The 14,075-nt window shown below is 39.1% G+C and overlaps 1 protein-coding gene across 2 annotated transcripts; it reads left to right on the top strand.

Moving 5' to 3' along the window:
- The first annotated feature begins 149 nt into the window (after positions 1-149).
- LOC123316365 (regulatory-associated protein of mTOR) lies at positions 150-14,064 on the top strand. Of its 2 annotated transcripts, none has more exons than XM_044902410.1 (18): positions 150-612; positions 689-791; positions 1,116-1,357; positions 1,458-1,604; positions 1,684-1,910; positions 1,968-2,068; positions 2,243-2,530; positions 3,578-3,813; positions 3,871-3,945; positions 4,471-4,728; positions 6,475-6,752; positions 6,996-7,239; positions 7,295-7,416; positions 7,489-7,686; positions 7,748-7,909; positions 8,088-8,323; positions 10,191-10,731; positions 12,998-14,064. In XM_044902410.1, the coding sequence occupies exons 1-18, from the start codon at positions 451-453 to the stop codon at positions 13,191-13,193; spliced, it is 3,816 nt and encodes a 1,271-aa protein (XP_044758345.1). In that variant the 5' UTR covers positions 150-450; the 3' UTR covers positions 13,194-14,064. The 2 variants fall into 2 exon arrangements, with proteins under 2 accessions (XP_044758345.1, XP_044758344.1); XM_044902409.1 differs by having other exon boundaries at positions 153-612; positions 7,471-7,686.
- Positions 14,065-14,075: the final 11 nt, after the last annotated feature.

The raw sequence follows: 14,075 nt of genomic DNA, 5'->3' as shown, positions 1-14,075 counted from the left end.
TACTCAAATATTTATTGAAGGATATTTTGATAGGTGCTCGCATTTTTCTTGGAACTCATTATGAAATATTTTCTATTCCGTCATTTGAAACACAGGGAATGAATTAAAAAAAAAAAACTCTTTCCATTCCTTGTTTTACTAGATGTTGACAGTGTTGAGACAGAAAACCCATAATTAGTTCCAAGAAAATGAACCGCTTTCTTCTCGAAAATAGGTCATACTTTGTCACATTAGCAAAGAAAATGCGTGGAAAACTGCTGGAAAATTCATCCTCAGCTCAGATCTAACCTCACTTTTCTATGATACAGAATCAGAGAATGAAAACCATAACATGCTCTGCCCATATTGTCAAAATGACGACTGATTGCAGTTGAACTTTATTATTTCAAAACGTGTGATAAGTTTGAAGTGGTGTAATTTAAGTTATTTTTTGTAATACATTAGTTTATCATGATGGAGCCTAGTGACTCGAACCAAACAGAGGAGGAGAACGACTATCAGGAATTGGAAATAACAGATAAAGAATTGCCTTTATGTTTTTACAGAGATTCTCATTTGGAACCTATAAAGGGAAGCGAGTATGTTGCTCAAATTTGGAGAAATAAGGAAAGGGTAGGGAAAAATCACGAGACGCCGAAGTCAATTTGAAACTTCTGAATGCACTTGTTGAAATCATGACTCTTTACAGATGAAAACCATGAGTGTTGCCTTAGTTTTGTGCCTGAATTTCGGAGTTGATCCTCCAGATATCGTGAAGACTACACCTGCAGCCCGGATGGAATGCTGGATAGGTATAGCCGTATAGCTTGTAGCTTTTCGCATTTAATTTGTCGAATTGCGTTATTAGAACTTGATGTGAGCTTTGTCACTCAAATGGCACTCCCAGAAAACATTCACAATGATAAGAACCATCAAAAAATGTAACAAACTGAAAAAAAAATTAAATTATTCGCCTCATTGACAAATAGAGAGTTTTTTATGAGAGCAGTTTCAATCTTCTAATAATACATGAAACACATGCTGTTGTTCGTCTGAATATGTTTCTGGCAATGACCCTGGATTATATTCGTCAGCAATGTGAACATGTTCCCATTTTTCTTCAATGCTTTTTGTAGATCCCCAAAACTCGTCCCCTGCCAAAACATTGGAAAAAGTGGGTGCAACTCTCCAGCTTCAGTATGAGAGATGGCAACCGAGGGCTAGATACAAGCAGTGCTTAGACCCCACAGTAGACGATGTTAAAAAACTATGCTATTCCATGAGGAAGGTTGCGAAGGAAGAACGTTGCCTCTTTCATTATAACGGACATGGGGTGCCCCAACCAACAAAAAATGGGGAAATTTGGGTTTTCAATAGGGTATGTGTGGTCAGGAAAAAAGTAAAAATGTTGTAAGAACATAATTTGCTTTGTAAACATTAGTTTTATGACTTTCAAGTAATGCTTCGATCTTTTTCAGCAATATACACAATATATACCTCTATCTTTATATGATTTACAAACATGGATGGGTTCCCCTTCTATATATGTTTATGATTGTTCAAATGCCGGAACCATTGTGAAATCTTTTGAAACATTTGCCAAGCAGCATGAAAACGAATACGAGGTAATTAATTCGAATAATATCCTGAAATTTTAGCTCTCTCTTCGTTTAACTATTGTGTTATCCCCAATTTTAATTCCAGCAACAATTCATGAGCCATCACGTTCACCAAACACCTCCACCTAAATTCAGCAGTTGCATCCAACTGGCTGCCTGCGATGTCGATCAGCTCCTTCCCATGAAGCCCGATCTGCCTGCTGATTTGTTCACTTGTTGTTTAACGGCTCCCATAAAAACGGCCATACGATGGTACTTACAGAAGAATAGGAATCCCTTGACCCCCGACGTTTCTTTGGAAGAAATTGATCTGTGAGTGTTTTTATCGGTTTTCGAGGTTTTTTTCGATGAGTGATTGATTTTTTTCAGGATGCCAGGCTCGTATGGAGATCGTAAAACGATGAGGGGTGAATTGAATTGGATATTTACAGCGGTGACTGATACCATTGCGTGGAATACTTTACCTACAGGTGAATAGACCCCAAGCTTTAACTTTCATTGCTTGACTCAGAAAACTTCCAATTTTTTTGATGACAGCTTCTCCTCCCACTGTAGGACGGTTTTTAAATGTCTTTGAGTGAGAATAGCTGCTGAACGTTGCAATATTGAAGGGTGTAATTCATGCAGCATCCTCCGTTTTTCAGAATTATTCCAAAGGCTTTTCCGTCAAGATCTCCTGGTGGCCAGTCTCTTTCGGAACTTCCTGTTGGCTGAACGGGTGATGCGTTCTTACGATTGTACGCCTGTCAGTTCACCAGCCTTACCGCCCACCCATGAGCATCCCATGTGGGACGCGTGGGATTACGCCTTGGACCTTGGTCTGGCCCAGCTTAAGAATATTTTATATAATAAGATGGAGTTTGCGCATTTGCCTTTTTTCCAACACCAATTGCAGGCCTTTCAAGTTTGGCTGGATGTAGCGCAATACAGGGGTGAGTACTTTGATGGTTAATCTGATAATAACGTGTAGGAAACGAATTGGACAACAGAGAATCGGAGAATCGAAGGAAGGGGTCAATGTACGAGGATGTATTGAAAAATTCTTAGCCAACCATAGAACCAAACCAAATTTCAATGTCAAAATATTTTATTACTCAACATATTCTCCTCTTGATTGGATACATTTATTACAGCGAACCTGCAACGTCTCTGGACCTTTCAAAATAAATGTTTCTTCTTGCTCTGCAAGCCAGACCTCCACAGCTTTTATTAACCTCCTCGTTGGAAGAAAATTTACGACCTTTTAAACTTTTTTTCAGTCCAGGAAAGAGATGATAGTCGGATGGAGCCAAATCTGGTGAATAAGGGGGATGTTCTAGTAATTCAAACCCGAAATCACGAATTTTTTGCATGGCAACATGAGATTTGTTTGCAGGGGCGTTGTCCTGCACAAACAAAACACCTTTGGATAGCTTTCCGCGTCTTTTCTCTTTAATTTTTCCCGTGGAGTGGTCAGTAATGTCAAATAGTAATCTCCGGTTATTGTTCTACCCTTATCCAAAAAATTCAATCATAAGTAATCCATGGGAATCCCAAAAAACTGAAGCAAGAACTTTTCCAGCAGATTTTTGGACACGGAACTTCTTAGGTCTTGGAGAACCAGAGTGTCGCCATTCCATCGATTGTTGCTTTGGTTCTGGATCGTAGAAATGTACCTAAGTCTCGTCCATAGTAACATCTTCTTTCTTTTAATTTATTGCGTAACTCTGGTTCACTTCTTTGACCTCAAACTTCACACTGACACTTCTAATGAGTCATTGTTCGTTGCTATGGTAACGCAATATTTGTTTATGCATGGAACTGGTCTAGGCTAACTAGATATCAATACATCCTCGTACACGCCAGGAAAGGAGCTCAAACTCCTTCCGTTGTTCCAGAAGTGCCTCCTACACTCCATGGATCCACGGTACTCCCCCAACCTTCCTGGACGAACAGTAAATGTTGTCGGCGTCAGTTACAACCATCAATTTTTTTTCCAGATGCTCAGATCCCCCCCAGAGAACTGCCCATAGTTCTGCAGGTGCTACTGAGTCAGATCCACAGATTGAAGGCACTGGAGCTTCTGGGCAGATTCCTAGATCTCGGCCAGTGGGCAGTAAACTCCGCCCTGTCGGTCGGTATATTCCCCTACGTTTTGAAACTGTTGCAGAGCAGCGCCTTGGAGCTCAGACCACCCCTTGTGTACATCTGGTCGAAGATATTGGCCGTCGATATTGTGAGTAAATCGGGGTTTAACCGGTTCTAAGTTAAAGATAAAGTTCGATGTTTTCAGACATGCCAAACGGATTTAACAAAGGAGGAGAGTCATAGGTATTTTCTGAAAATCCTGCAGGATAGTACACTCGAGGTAAGTTGTATGTTCTGGTGGTGTTTTAATTCACAAGGAATCATCACCTCATGCCTCTGTGTGTAACTGTTAACCTACAATTTGGGTATTCGGCAATTGGACACGGTTTGTTCATTTGAATGTGTGGAACTCGTAGATTACAACCGACGAAGAGAGATGCAAGAAAATTACAAAAGATATTTCAATAATTGTTCATACTAAATGAACTTGAAGTAACGAAAAATGAATTTATTTAATCCTTAAATGACGACTGATTCATTTCTCCTGTTTTAAAGTGATTTTTTCAACTTATTTCTCAATTATCTACGACTATGGACAATTTCAGTAAACAACCTTCGAATGGTCCAAACTGTTGAGTTATCCTGTTATTAATTTCCTTTTTATTTGAAGGACGACCCACAAGAACGAAAATAATTGCCATCACCCAAGTATCCCTAACACTTTTTCGATCCCATCAATTTTCGAGGTAACATTCTCCGATCCTCCGAATAGCTCGAGTGGGTGTTGAAGCCTCCTTCGTTGCAGGTCGAAACGAGGACCCAAGCGGTGTTCTGCTTGGCGTCCATCGCCTACAACTATCCCCCGGGACAGCAGGCAGCTAAACAGGCCTCGGTTGCCAGCAGCTGCTTGGAAAATTTGAACGACTCCTATCCGGAGCTGAGACGTTGGCTGGCCATCTGCCTCGGTATGATGTGGGACAATTACGACAAGGTGAAATGGATCTGTTGTCGGGACAGGGCGCACGATAAGTTGTTCACTCTGTTGGAGGACCCAAACCCGGAGGTATGTGGGTAGTTTTTAAGAATTAAGGTTGAGGGGTCGTAAATCTTCTTCGTTCTGTAAGTCGACGTTTCTACCCCTGTTGGGGTCTTTTTCAGGGCGCTAAACTGGACATGGTCTGTTTAAAGTTTAGGTTTGTTTTAATAGAAGGTAGAGCTGGTCAAAATAAAGCTTTTCACCAAAAATTAGACTTTCAAAATGATAGAGTCGAACAAATTTTTAAATGTTTACTGAAATACGAGGATGTATTGATATCTAGTTAGCCTAGACCAGTTCCATGCATACAAAAAATATTGCGTTACCATAGCAACGAATAATAACTTATTAGAAGTGTCAGTGTGAAGTTTGAGGTTAAAAAAGTAGACCAGAGTTACGCAATAAATTAAAAGAAAGAAGATGTCCGCCGAAATTGTGAAAATCGAAAAATTGTAGTATCGAGCCATCATCAAGTACCTGATGTATTTAAAAGGGTTAAGAGGTAAGCAGATTTACGAAGATATGTTGGATACCTTTGGTGATCAATGCCCTTCGTATGCGACCGTGAAAAATTGGACTGCAAGCTTCAAAAGAGGTAAATTTGCCATTGAAGATGATGACCGATCGGGAAGGCCAGTTTCTGTGTCAGTCCCCAAATATATTGATGCAGTTCATTACATGATTTTATCAGACCGTCGAATTGGGCTAAAACGGATATCTCAAGCACGGAATATTTCATACGAACGCGTTCATCATATAGTTCATGTCAATTTGGACATGAATAAATTGCTGCAAAATGGATCCCCAAATGTTTGAATGTTGTCCAAAAGCGTGCAAGGGTAGAAGCATCTTGCTTCAGTTTTTTGGGATTGCCATGGAGTAATCATGATTGATTTTTTGGATAAGGGTAGAACAATAACCTCAGATTACTATTCGACCTTACTGACCACTCTACGGGAAAAAATTGAAGAGAAAAGACGCGGAAAGCTATCCAAAGATGTTTTGTTTTTGAAGGACAACACCCCTGCACACAAATCTCATGTTGCCATGCAAAAAATTCGTGATTTAGGGTTTGAATTACTAGAACACCCCCCTCATTCGCCAGATTTGGCTCCATCCGACTATCATCTCTTTCCTCAACTGAAAAAAGTTTAAAAGGTCGTAAATTTTCTTCCAACGAGGAGCTAATAAAAGCTGTTGAGGTCTGGTTTGCATCTCGTGATGACTGACTCAACCATATGATTTCGTTTCGAATATTCATTCGATTTTTACTTGGCAATGAAAATTGAAACTTTGAATTGCCGATTTTTTCTCATTATTTTTAGTAACTTTAACGATTTTATGAAATGGTTATCAGAGATAGACCCTGATGTACTGAACCATCCACTATCTAGCCATATTTTTATGTTTTGTTTCGTTTTTCCGATGCCGAAGTCACCTTCCACAGTCCTGTACTCGAAATTTAACGAGATTCAGTCGAAATTCTAGAGAGGTTGTAGCTTGTCCATCTTGAATATTTTAAATAGAAAATTTTTGGTGGAATCACTTATTTTGATGACTTGTACCTTCTGTCGAAAAGAAAACCTCACTCTGAGATCCTGAAATTTGTCGAAATTCTAGGGGTTGTAGCTCAGCCATCGTCAGTACTTGGTTGTTTGTTCACATCGAGAAACGAAGATTTTCGGTGTTTCGATAGGAGTTTTCCACGAACTTGTGAATCCTCTGGGTAGAGGCCATCAAGTAGATCAGATTTTTATCCGGTTGATATTTTAGGTTAGGACCGCAGCTGTATACGCTTTAGGGACCTTCGTCAATGCGACAGAGGAGAGAACTTCCCACGCTAACGTTACGGATCAGTCGGTAGCTATGATGTTGATAGGTCTCATAGGTAACGAAGCCAGTCCGATGGTCAGGGTAGAGATAATCAACGCCCTTCAGTATTTCGTCCTGCACTTCGAATCGTCCTTCATGGCCACAGCGGCGGCAGCTAAGGACTACGGGTCCCTTCAGGACGTCAACACCACTCCTAACATGAAGAGGGTAGAAAGTAGGTGAGTGAAATCCCACCGATGAAACACTAACCCATCTATGGCCCAATCCATTAAAATTTGAGGCCCCAATAAAATTTTAAACTCATTTTCGAAGGGAATAATGGAGGATTAAAATTTTAATGGAGGATTAAATTTAACGTTTCCTCTTTTAATTAATCACCAGTTGGCATTGGAAGAAAACCGATTGAAGACTGTTGACTAACAGGCAATATTCATTGGTTTAAAATATCTGTGAATTTGTAGGGACCTCTTGAGGGTGAGCGAAAGCACGGAAAATATGAAGAGAGTGTCCTCTAGTTCCTCGATCCACAGTCTTAACAGTTCAGGGTGTAGTGTATCGGGAGGGCAGAATCCACTGTCCACCCAAGGGTTCGGGTCTGTTTACCACAAGGTGTGGACAGCGTTGACCATTTTAGAAGCCGACCCCCATCCACAAGTAGCAGCTATGGCGGCCAAGATAATCAACTATATAAAAAATCGTCTGAAGGCTAGTGAATCTTTTCTCGAGTATTCACTCTGATAATCGTATAATCAATTTTTAGGACTCGATATCGTCTAAAGAGAGGGGGGACAGTAGAAACTCTAGTATTAGCCTACCTCCGAGCCCTAACAGAGGAAACTTCTTGGTCGAGGAGAGTCCTCCCAATTTAAGTTCAGGTTCGAGGTAAGGATAACAAGCTAGTACTTTTTTCTGTTTCTCTTACAACCCTTCCTTCAGAACGTTGCCTTCTGTTAGAACGAGGAGACACTATCATAACACGATCAACGAAGAAGCGGACGATAGGAGTATGAAGAAGAAGAAAAGATTGGTATCTACGGAATACGTTGAATGGTCCTTGAGATTTTTCGCTGAGAGTTCAAGGCAGAGGGAAAGGTACGAATCAACGGATCCAATGCACCAGCTTTATTACGAGAGGGACTGGCGTTTCTTGAGGTAAAACGTCAAATTCCTGAATCATATTTAACATTTCAAGATTTTGCAACTGTGTTCGCAGGAATAGTGCAATACGGCAAGAAGCAATGGAAGAACAGAAGAAACTCGCTAGTTGCAAGTTGGAATCGCAAGTATTCAATACAAGGACACCCGTACCTCCTTTAGTTTTAAAGTTCCACCCCTACGAGCAGTCCATAGCTGTGGCCGGAAAGAATGGATTCAGGTGAGGATTTAAATGTCCCTCTCAGATTTTTCATCGATTGGATGGTCTTTCTTGGCAACCTTAACGGTGGCAGGTTGGCTAGTTCGATTTAAATCCGTCTGAATCGATTGTTAGTATCGCATTCATGCCTCATTCCGTCTATGGTTTGATTTGACGAATATAATCGTCTTTTCTGCAGCATTCTCGACTGGGGTACCGGTGCCAAGAACACGACCTACCAGAACACTTCTTCAAAAGCACCCAATAGTGTGATAAGTGCCCTGGAATGGATGAACTCCCACGATGTGTCCCTGATCATGGCGGGTATAAGTGACGGTAGCATCAAGGTGTTCAAGCCGGTCGTTGGGTCGAATAAAGAGCCACAACTGGTATCTGCATGGAGTGTTTTCGCAGACATGAAATCGAATTTCACGAGTAAGTTGAGGTTATGAAGTGCATTTCGAAAATTGAAATGGATAATTTGCGTACATGTACAGGGTGGCACAGGATTAACGGGTGTAAATTCGGATTTAGGTTCAACTAGCTAAGAATAAGGCTAAAAGTTCCTATGGAGTCATACTTTTCGAAAATGACTCTCTAGCCTTGAGGTACTAGTGATTAAAGGTCGGATCCATTGCTACATGACCCAAGACAAAACAGAGATTCTACCTAGTGGAGTCCACGGGCTCAAAAAAGGTTCTTTCTGTTATAAACACCTCGAAATCAAGTTGTAATATTGGTTGGGGGTCTCCTCTAGCTCTTAGTAGTACTCTTAATCTATTTGGTATTGATGCAAGTTTAAGGGTTGTTTTGTCAAATTTGACAATCGATCCACAATTGATACTAAACGAACACCAGACGAATAGTCCATTATGGCACATAGGGACCACAAATAAATCCTGAACCCACAAGAAATGGGTTTCTTGTAATTTTTTTTAAACCAGCTATTGAGTGTCTTGTGAAATGAGCAAACCTGTCCACCTGTCCACATGATACGTACTGAGAGTTTGTTTCAATATCCACTTAAATTTTTTTGCAGCCTATACAGGGTGGGCAAAATTCGTTGTCTACCGAGGGGATCTCGAGAACTATAGCAGTTAGAAGAAAACGGTTGATACATTCTCGAGTTCTTTTTCATGCTCAATCCAAATCTGAAAACAGAATCGGCCTATCGTTTTTAGATTTCCAGTTATAAACAAAAATTGAGATTTTGACAATTCCGAAGAGTTCTCATAACTTTTTTGTCTTTGAATTTACAGATCTGAAACTTAAACCTACTGAGGCACTTTCATACGTAGAATCTACCGACAAAAGATTTTTTTCCAATTCAAAAGTAACAAATTCGATAAAGGTTTGCACTTAAAAAAATTAAAGTTAATTAATTAATGATTCCAAATTAAAACATTCTTTGAGATCATCAATGGATTCTACGTAAATAAGTGCCTATAGAAGGTTCAAGTTTCAGATTTGTAACTTCAAAGACAAAAAAATTATGAGAATTTTACGCAATTGTCAAACTCAAAAACGAAGTATCTTAGGAGGCTGCGGTTTTCACCATTATTTGTTTCTACGAAAATTGGCTAGGAAATGTGTCATCCGTTTTCTTCTAGCTACTATAGTTCTCGAAATTCTCTCAGTAGACAACGAATTTTGCCTACCCTGTACAGGGTGAATTTTTTTTAACAGCAGATTCTTGAGGTCCAAAGAAACACTTTTTTTCCTTGCCATTTTTTCCGGCCCTGATAAAAAGTTAAAGCTATTTTAAGTTTTCATAAGGAGTTTTGCCACAAAATTACCTTCAGAATAACTAGATAAATCTGTGACACTACACATCTGTAGATCTTTTAAACAGGGTTGTAATCAGCCAAAGTACCCAATTTTTCAAATTTCACAGATACTTGTCAATTTTTGCACATCAAATTACTCGAAAACGGAGCATTATACGAGAAAATAGGAAGAATACTTTTATTTTACAAAACGTTCAAATATTCATAAGACAGCGTCCAACTTAGTTTCAAGAGTTGGGTTCTTTGAATTTTTGGTATTTTTAAGTTACGAGATGGTCATAATGAGAAAACTGTAAGGCGTGGGTGATATCTTGTGTTAGAAAAAGATTCATCGAATAAATTAGAAACTACATTCCGAAATTCATTTCATTCGATAAAACCGTTTGTGAGATAGAACTAAATATAACAATTTTTATGGTCCTTCAACAGCCTGTATCTTTTAAAACAAGCAATATTTGTCTCACCCTGTATATCTCCATGGAGGTAAGGCCTAAAAATAATCGCTTTCTTCACAGATCTCATACTATCGTGGGAGCAGTGGACGCAGACGGTGATAACGGCGTCCGACACGAAAGTCCTGCGTTTTTGGGACACCGTGAAAGAACTGAAAGCCTTCGACCTGTACCTCGGCACCGACTCTCCGGTCACCTGCATGGATTCCACATTTTCGAACGCGTCCAACGAACAGCTGTCCTCCTACGTGAACGACAGGGAAAACGCCTGTTCCTGTTCGAAAAGGGATCACTCGTCGTCCCTCAGGAGACCCTGCAGTACCCCGTGTCACGGCTACGTCGTGGTGGGCCTGGACAACGGATGGGTGAGGTTGTTCGACAGGAGATGCAACCCTCTGGACGGAAGGGTGAGGTCTTGGGACGAGAGCGGGCCGCCGGTTTTGGGGGTGAAATTTCTCAGGGAAAATTTAGTGATGAGCGGTAGCGCTAAGGGGGACGTTAAATTGTACGATATAAGGATGAAGCATGCCCTGGAGACGCATCAGGTTTACGACGACGGGATGTTGTGCTTTGATGTTCATAGCTCCGCTGGATTGTTCGCTTGGTGAGTATTTTGAAGTGAATTTTTTACTACTACGAACTGCAAGTCAAAAGTGAGGGTTTTGAAGGGCGGAGACCACAGCTGAAAACGCTTCAAGGGTGTTGAATTGAGCTAAATTTTCTCAATAACTTGGTGGAAAGCGTGCAGAAATTGTGGCAAAAAGTTATTGATGCATGTGAAGGTCATATGAAGGGAGAATAGTACCTACCATGATTTTTTGAAATGTTCGGAATTTCGGTATTGTTTTTTGCTATTGTGAACACATCATTTCATTGAATTCTTTATATTCTTACCTGAAAAACTGTACAGATTCATATTCCAATACGAAATTGGGTTTTTTTGAAGAGAAAACGAATTACTTCAATATCAGTCACTTTTGACGAGCAGTTTATGATTATTTATATTCATTTAAGTTTAATTTATAGTCTTTGACAAATATTTCATCAGTAGATTCTCGAGATCGAAAAGAATACATTTTTCCTGTACCATTTTTTCCTAATCGACTCGGTTTAGATACAGGCTGTTGAAAAACCATAAAAAAATGTTATTTTTAGTTCTATCTCACAAACGGTTTTATCGAATGAGATGGATTTCGGAATATACGAGGATATGTTGAGAAATTCTTTGCCTACTATAGAATCAAACAAAATTTCAATGTCAAAATATTTTGTTACTCAACATATTCTCCTCTTAATTGGATGCATTTATTACGGCGAACCTGCAACGTCTCTAGAGCTTTAAAAAAAATGTTTCTTCTTGCTCTGCAAAGCAGACCTCCACAGCTTTTATTACCTCCTCGTTGGAAGAAAATTTACGACCTTTTAAACTTTTTTTCAATTGAGGAAAGAGATGATAGTCGGGTGGAGCCAAATCTGCTGAATAAGGGGGGTGTTCTAATAATTCAAACCCTAAATCGCGAATTTTTTGCATGGCAACATGAGATTTGTGTGAAGGGGCGTTGTCCTGCGAAAAAAAAAACACCTTTGGATAGCTCTCCGCGTCTTTTCTCTTTGATTTTTTCCCGTAGAGTGGTCAATAATGTCGAATAGTAATTTCCAGTTATTGTTCTACCCTTATCCAAAAAATTAATCATGATTACTCCGTGGCAATCCCAAAAAACTGAAGCAAGAACTTTTCCAGCAGATTTTTGGACACGAAACTTCTTAGGTCTTGGAGAACCAGAGTGTCGCCATTCCATCGATTGTTGCTTTGTTTCTGGATCGTAGAAATGTACCCAAGTCTCATCCATAGTAACAATTTGGTTTAAGAAATCTGGATCGTTTTCAAATCAAGCACAGATCGAACTCGATGCTCCTATCCTTGCACGCTTTTGGTCAACATTCAAACATTTTTCTCATCTCCAAATCGACGTGAACTATATGATGAACGCGTTCGTATGAAATATTCAGTGCTTCAGATATCTGTTTTAGCCCAATTCGACGGTCTGATAAAATCATGTCATGAACTGCATCAATATTTTTGGGGACTGACACAGAAACTGGCCTTCCCGATCGGTCATCATCTTCAATGGAAAATTTACCTCTTTCGAAGCTTGCAGTCCAATTTTTCACTGTCGCATACGAAGGACATTGATCATCAAGGGTATTAAGCATATCTTTGTAAATCTGCTTACCTCTTCACCCTTTTAAATACAGGTAATTGATGATGACTCGATACTCCAATTTTTCGATTTTCACAATCTACAGATGTGTAGTGTCATAGATTTGACCTCGAGAATCTACTGTTAAAATATTTGTACGAGTCAAGGACTCACCCTGTATAAAAGCACTTACTCGAAAAAAACTCGTCCACCTAAAATTTTGCTGAAGTTCGATGCCCTAAAACTTTCGAAATTCGATTTCAATTGTTTCTACACCAAATTGTACATGAATTCTTTGGTATTGATAGAAACTCCAGAAGAAATCAAGGTATCAAGGTGAAAAAAAAGCTGAAAGATGGCGAAAATGATGGTCTTTGTAATAAACTCAGCGTAAACTCTACAAATTTCCGGAAATGTTCCATAGGGTGTTAAGAAATTGGACTACAAATGTTTTTTTTTCACCATGTATAAATAGGCCATCGACAATTTTCGAAGACTTTTCTGTAGTTTGTTTCAATACCAGAGTATTCATTTACAATTTGGCTACAATTGAAATCAATGAAAAATTTTAGGTGGACATCTTAAAAACGATTTATTCAGTTAAAAAAACTAACAATGATGGAGGAACAAGTCTACCGGACTCAGATATTATTATTGATGTTATTTCAGTGGTTCAGCTAACCAGCCTATAGGAATTTACAACCTTCAGGGGACCTACTTGAATAGCATAAAATTCTACGAGGGTTTCATGGGGCACCGTATTGGGCCAGTCAGCTGTATAGGTTTTCATCCGCACAAAGTTATCCTGGCAACCGGAACTTCGGATTGTTCCATAAGTGTATACGGCCTTCAGGACAAGAGATGACGGGAGTCCCATCCCTAGTAACCTCTCTGGGGGCCCACTAGGGATTGGTTATTAACGCAATTCTAGTGATCATGCTTAGGGACTGATATATTGAAAATACTGCCACACAACGCAATGAAAGAACTAATAATTTAGAACAATTGGTTTTATTTTCAGTTATTTTACTGTGACATTGCCTGTTTTTAATTTGTTATGGGTCTTAGTATTTGATATGATTTTTCTGAATTGTTGAGTGAACTTCTTAGATTTTAAATGTTCGAAAGTGCCTCACAAACTTGAATTGCTTCCATGTCTCAATTCAGGGATGCATTTTTTTTAATTCACATGGATTAATTTCTATTTTCAACGAATCTTTATCCTGAAATATTCGCTGAAGCATTTTTCAACTAGGAAACTACTTTCGGTATTCAGCACAATAACATAAGGAACAAAAACAACAATCATCTCAAAAAATTTCCCCTAGGTTGTGCTCTTTTGATTGAATTTGTTGCGATTCCTTTCTCTTTCCGCGGTTTTAAGCAACACACTTATTCGCCTGAGAAATTTTGTATTTTCATGAGTGCTCTTTCGGTCTAACGAAAACTTTCTTCAAGCATGAAATTGAGAAAATTAAGCAAGCTTTAGTGGATAACACAAATCTGTAGATGCACGTTTATTCAGTTTATTTTAAATCGATTTTTATCCATAGTTTGTTCCTCCAAATTCGGATTTCCTTACCTCTTTTAACTTTTTCATGTTATAATTATATTTGTGATGTTAATTTAAGTAATCAGTTCGATTTTATTTTTTATCAATACATGTGTACTGTTTGTGGAATATGACAGCTGGCAATTCCGAGAATGATTGTATCGAATGAATTTTTGTACAGAAATGAGTCTTTGT

This window comes from Coccinella septempunctata, chromosome 7 (assembly GCF_907165205.1).
Source record: "Coccinella septempunctata chromosome 7, icCocSept1.1, whole genome shotgun sequence".
NCBI lineage: Eukaryota > Metazoa > Arthropoda > Insecta > Coleoptera > Coccinellidae > Coccinella > Coccinella septempunctata.
This window is presented reverse-complemented; position numbering and strand designations above follow the sequence as displayed.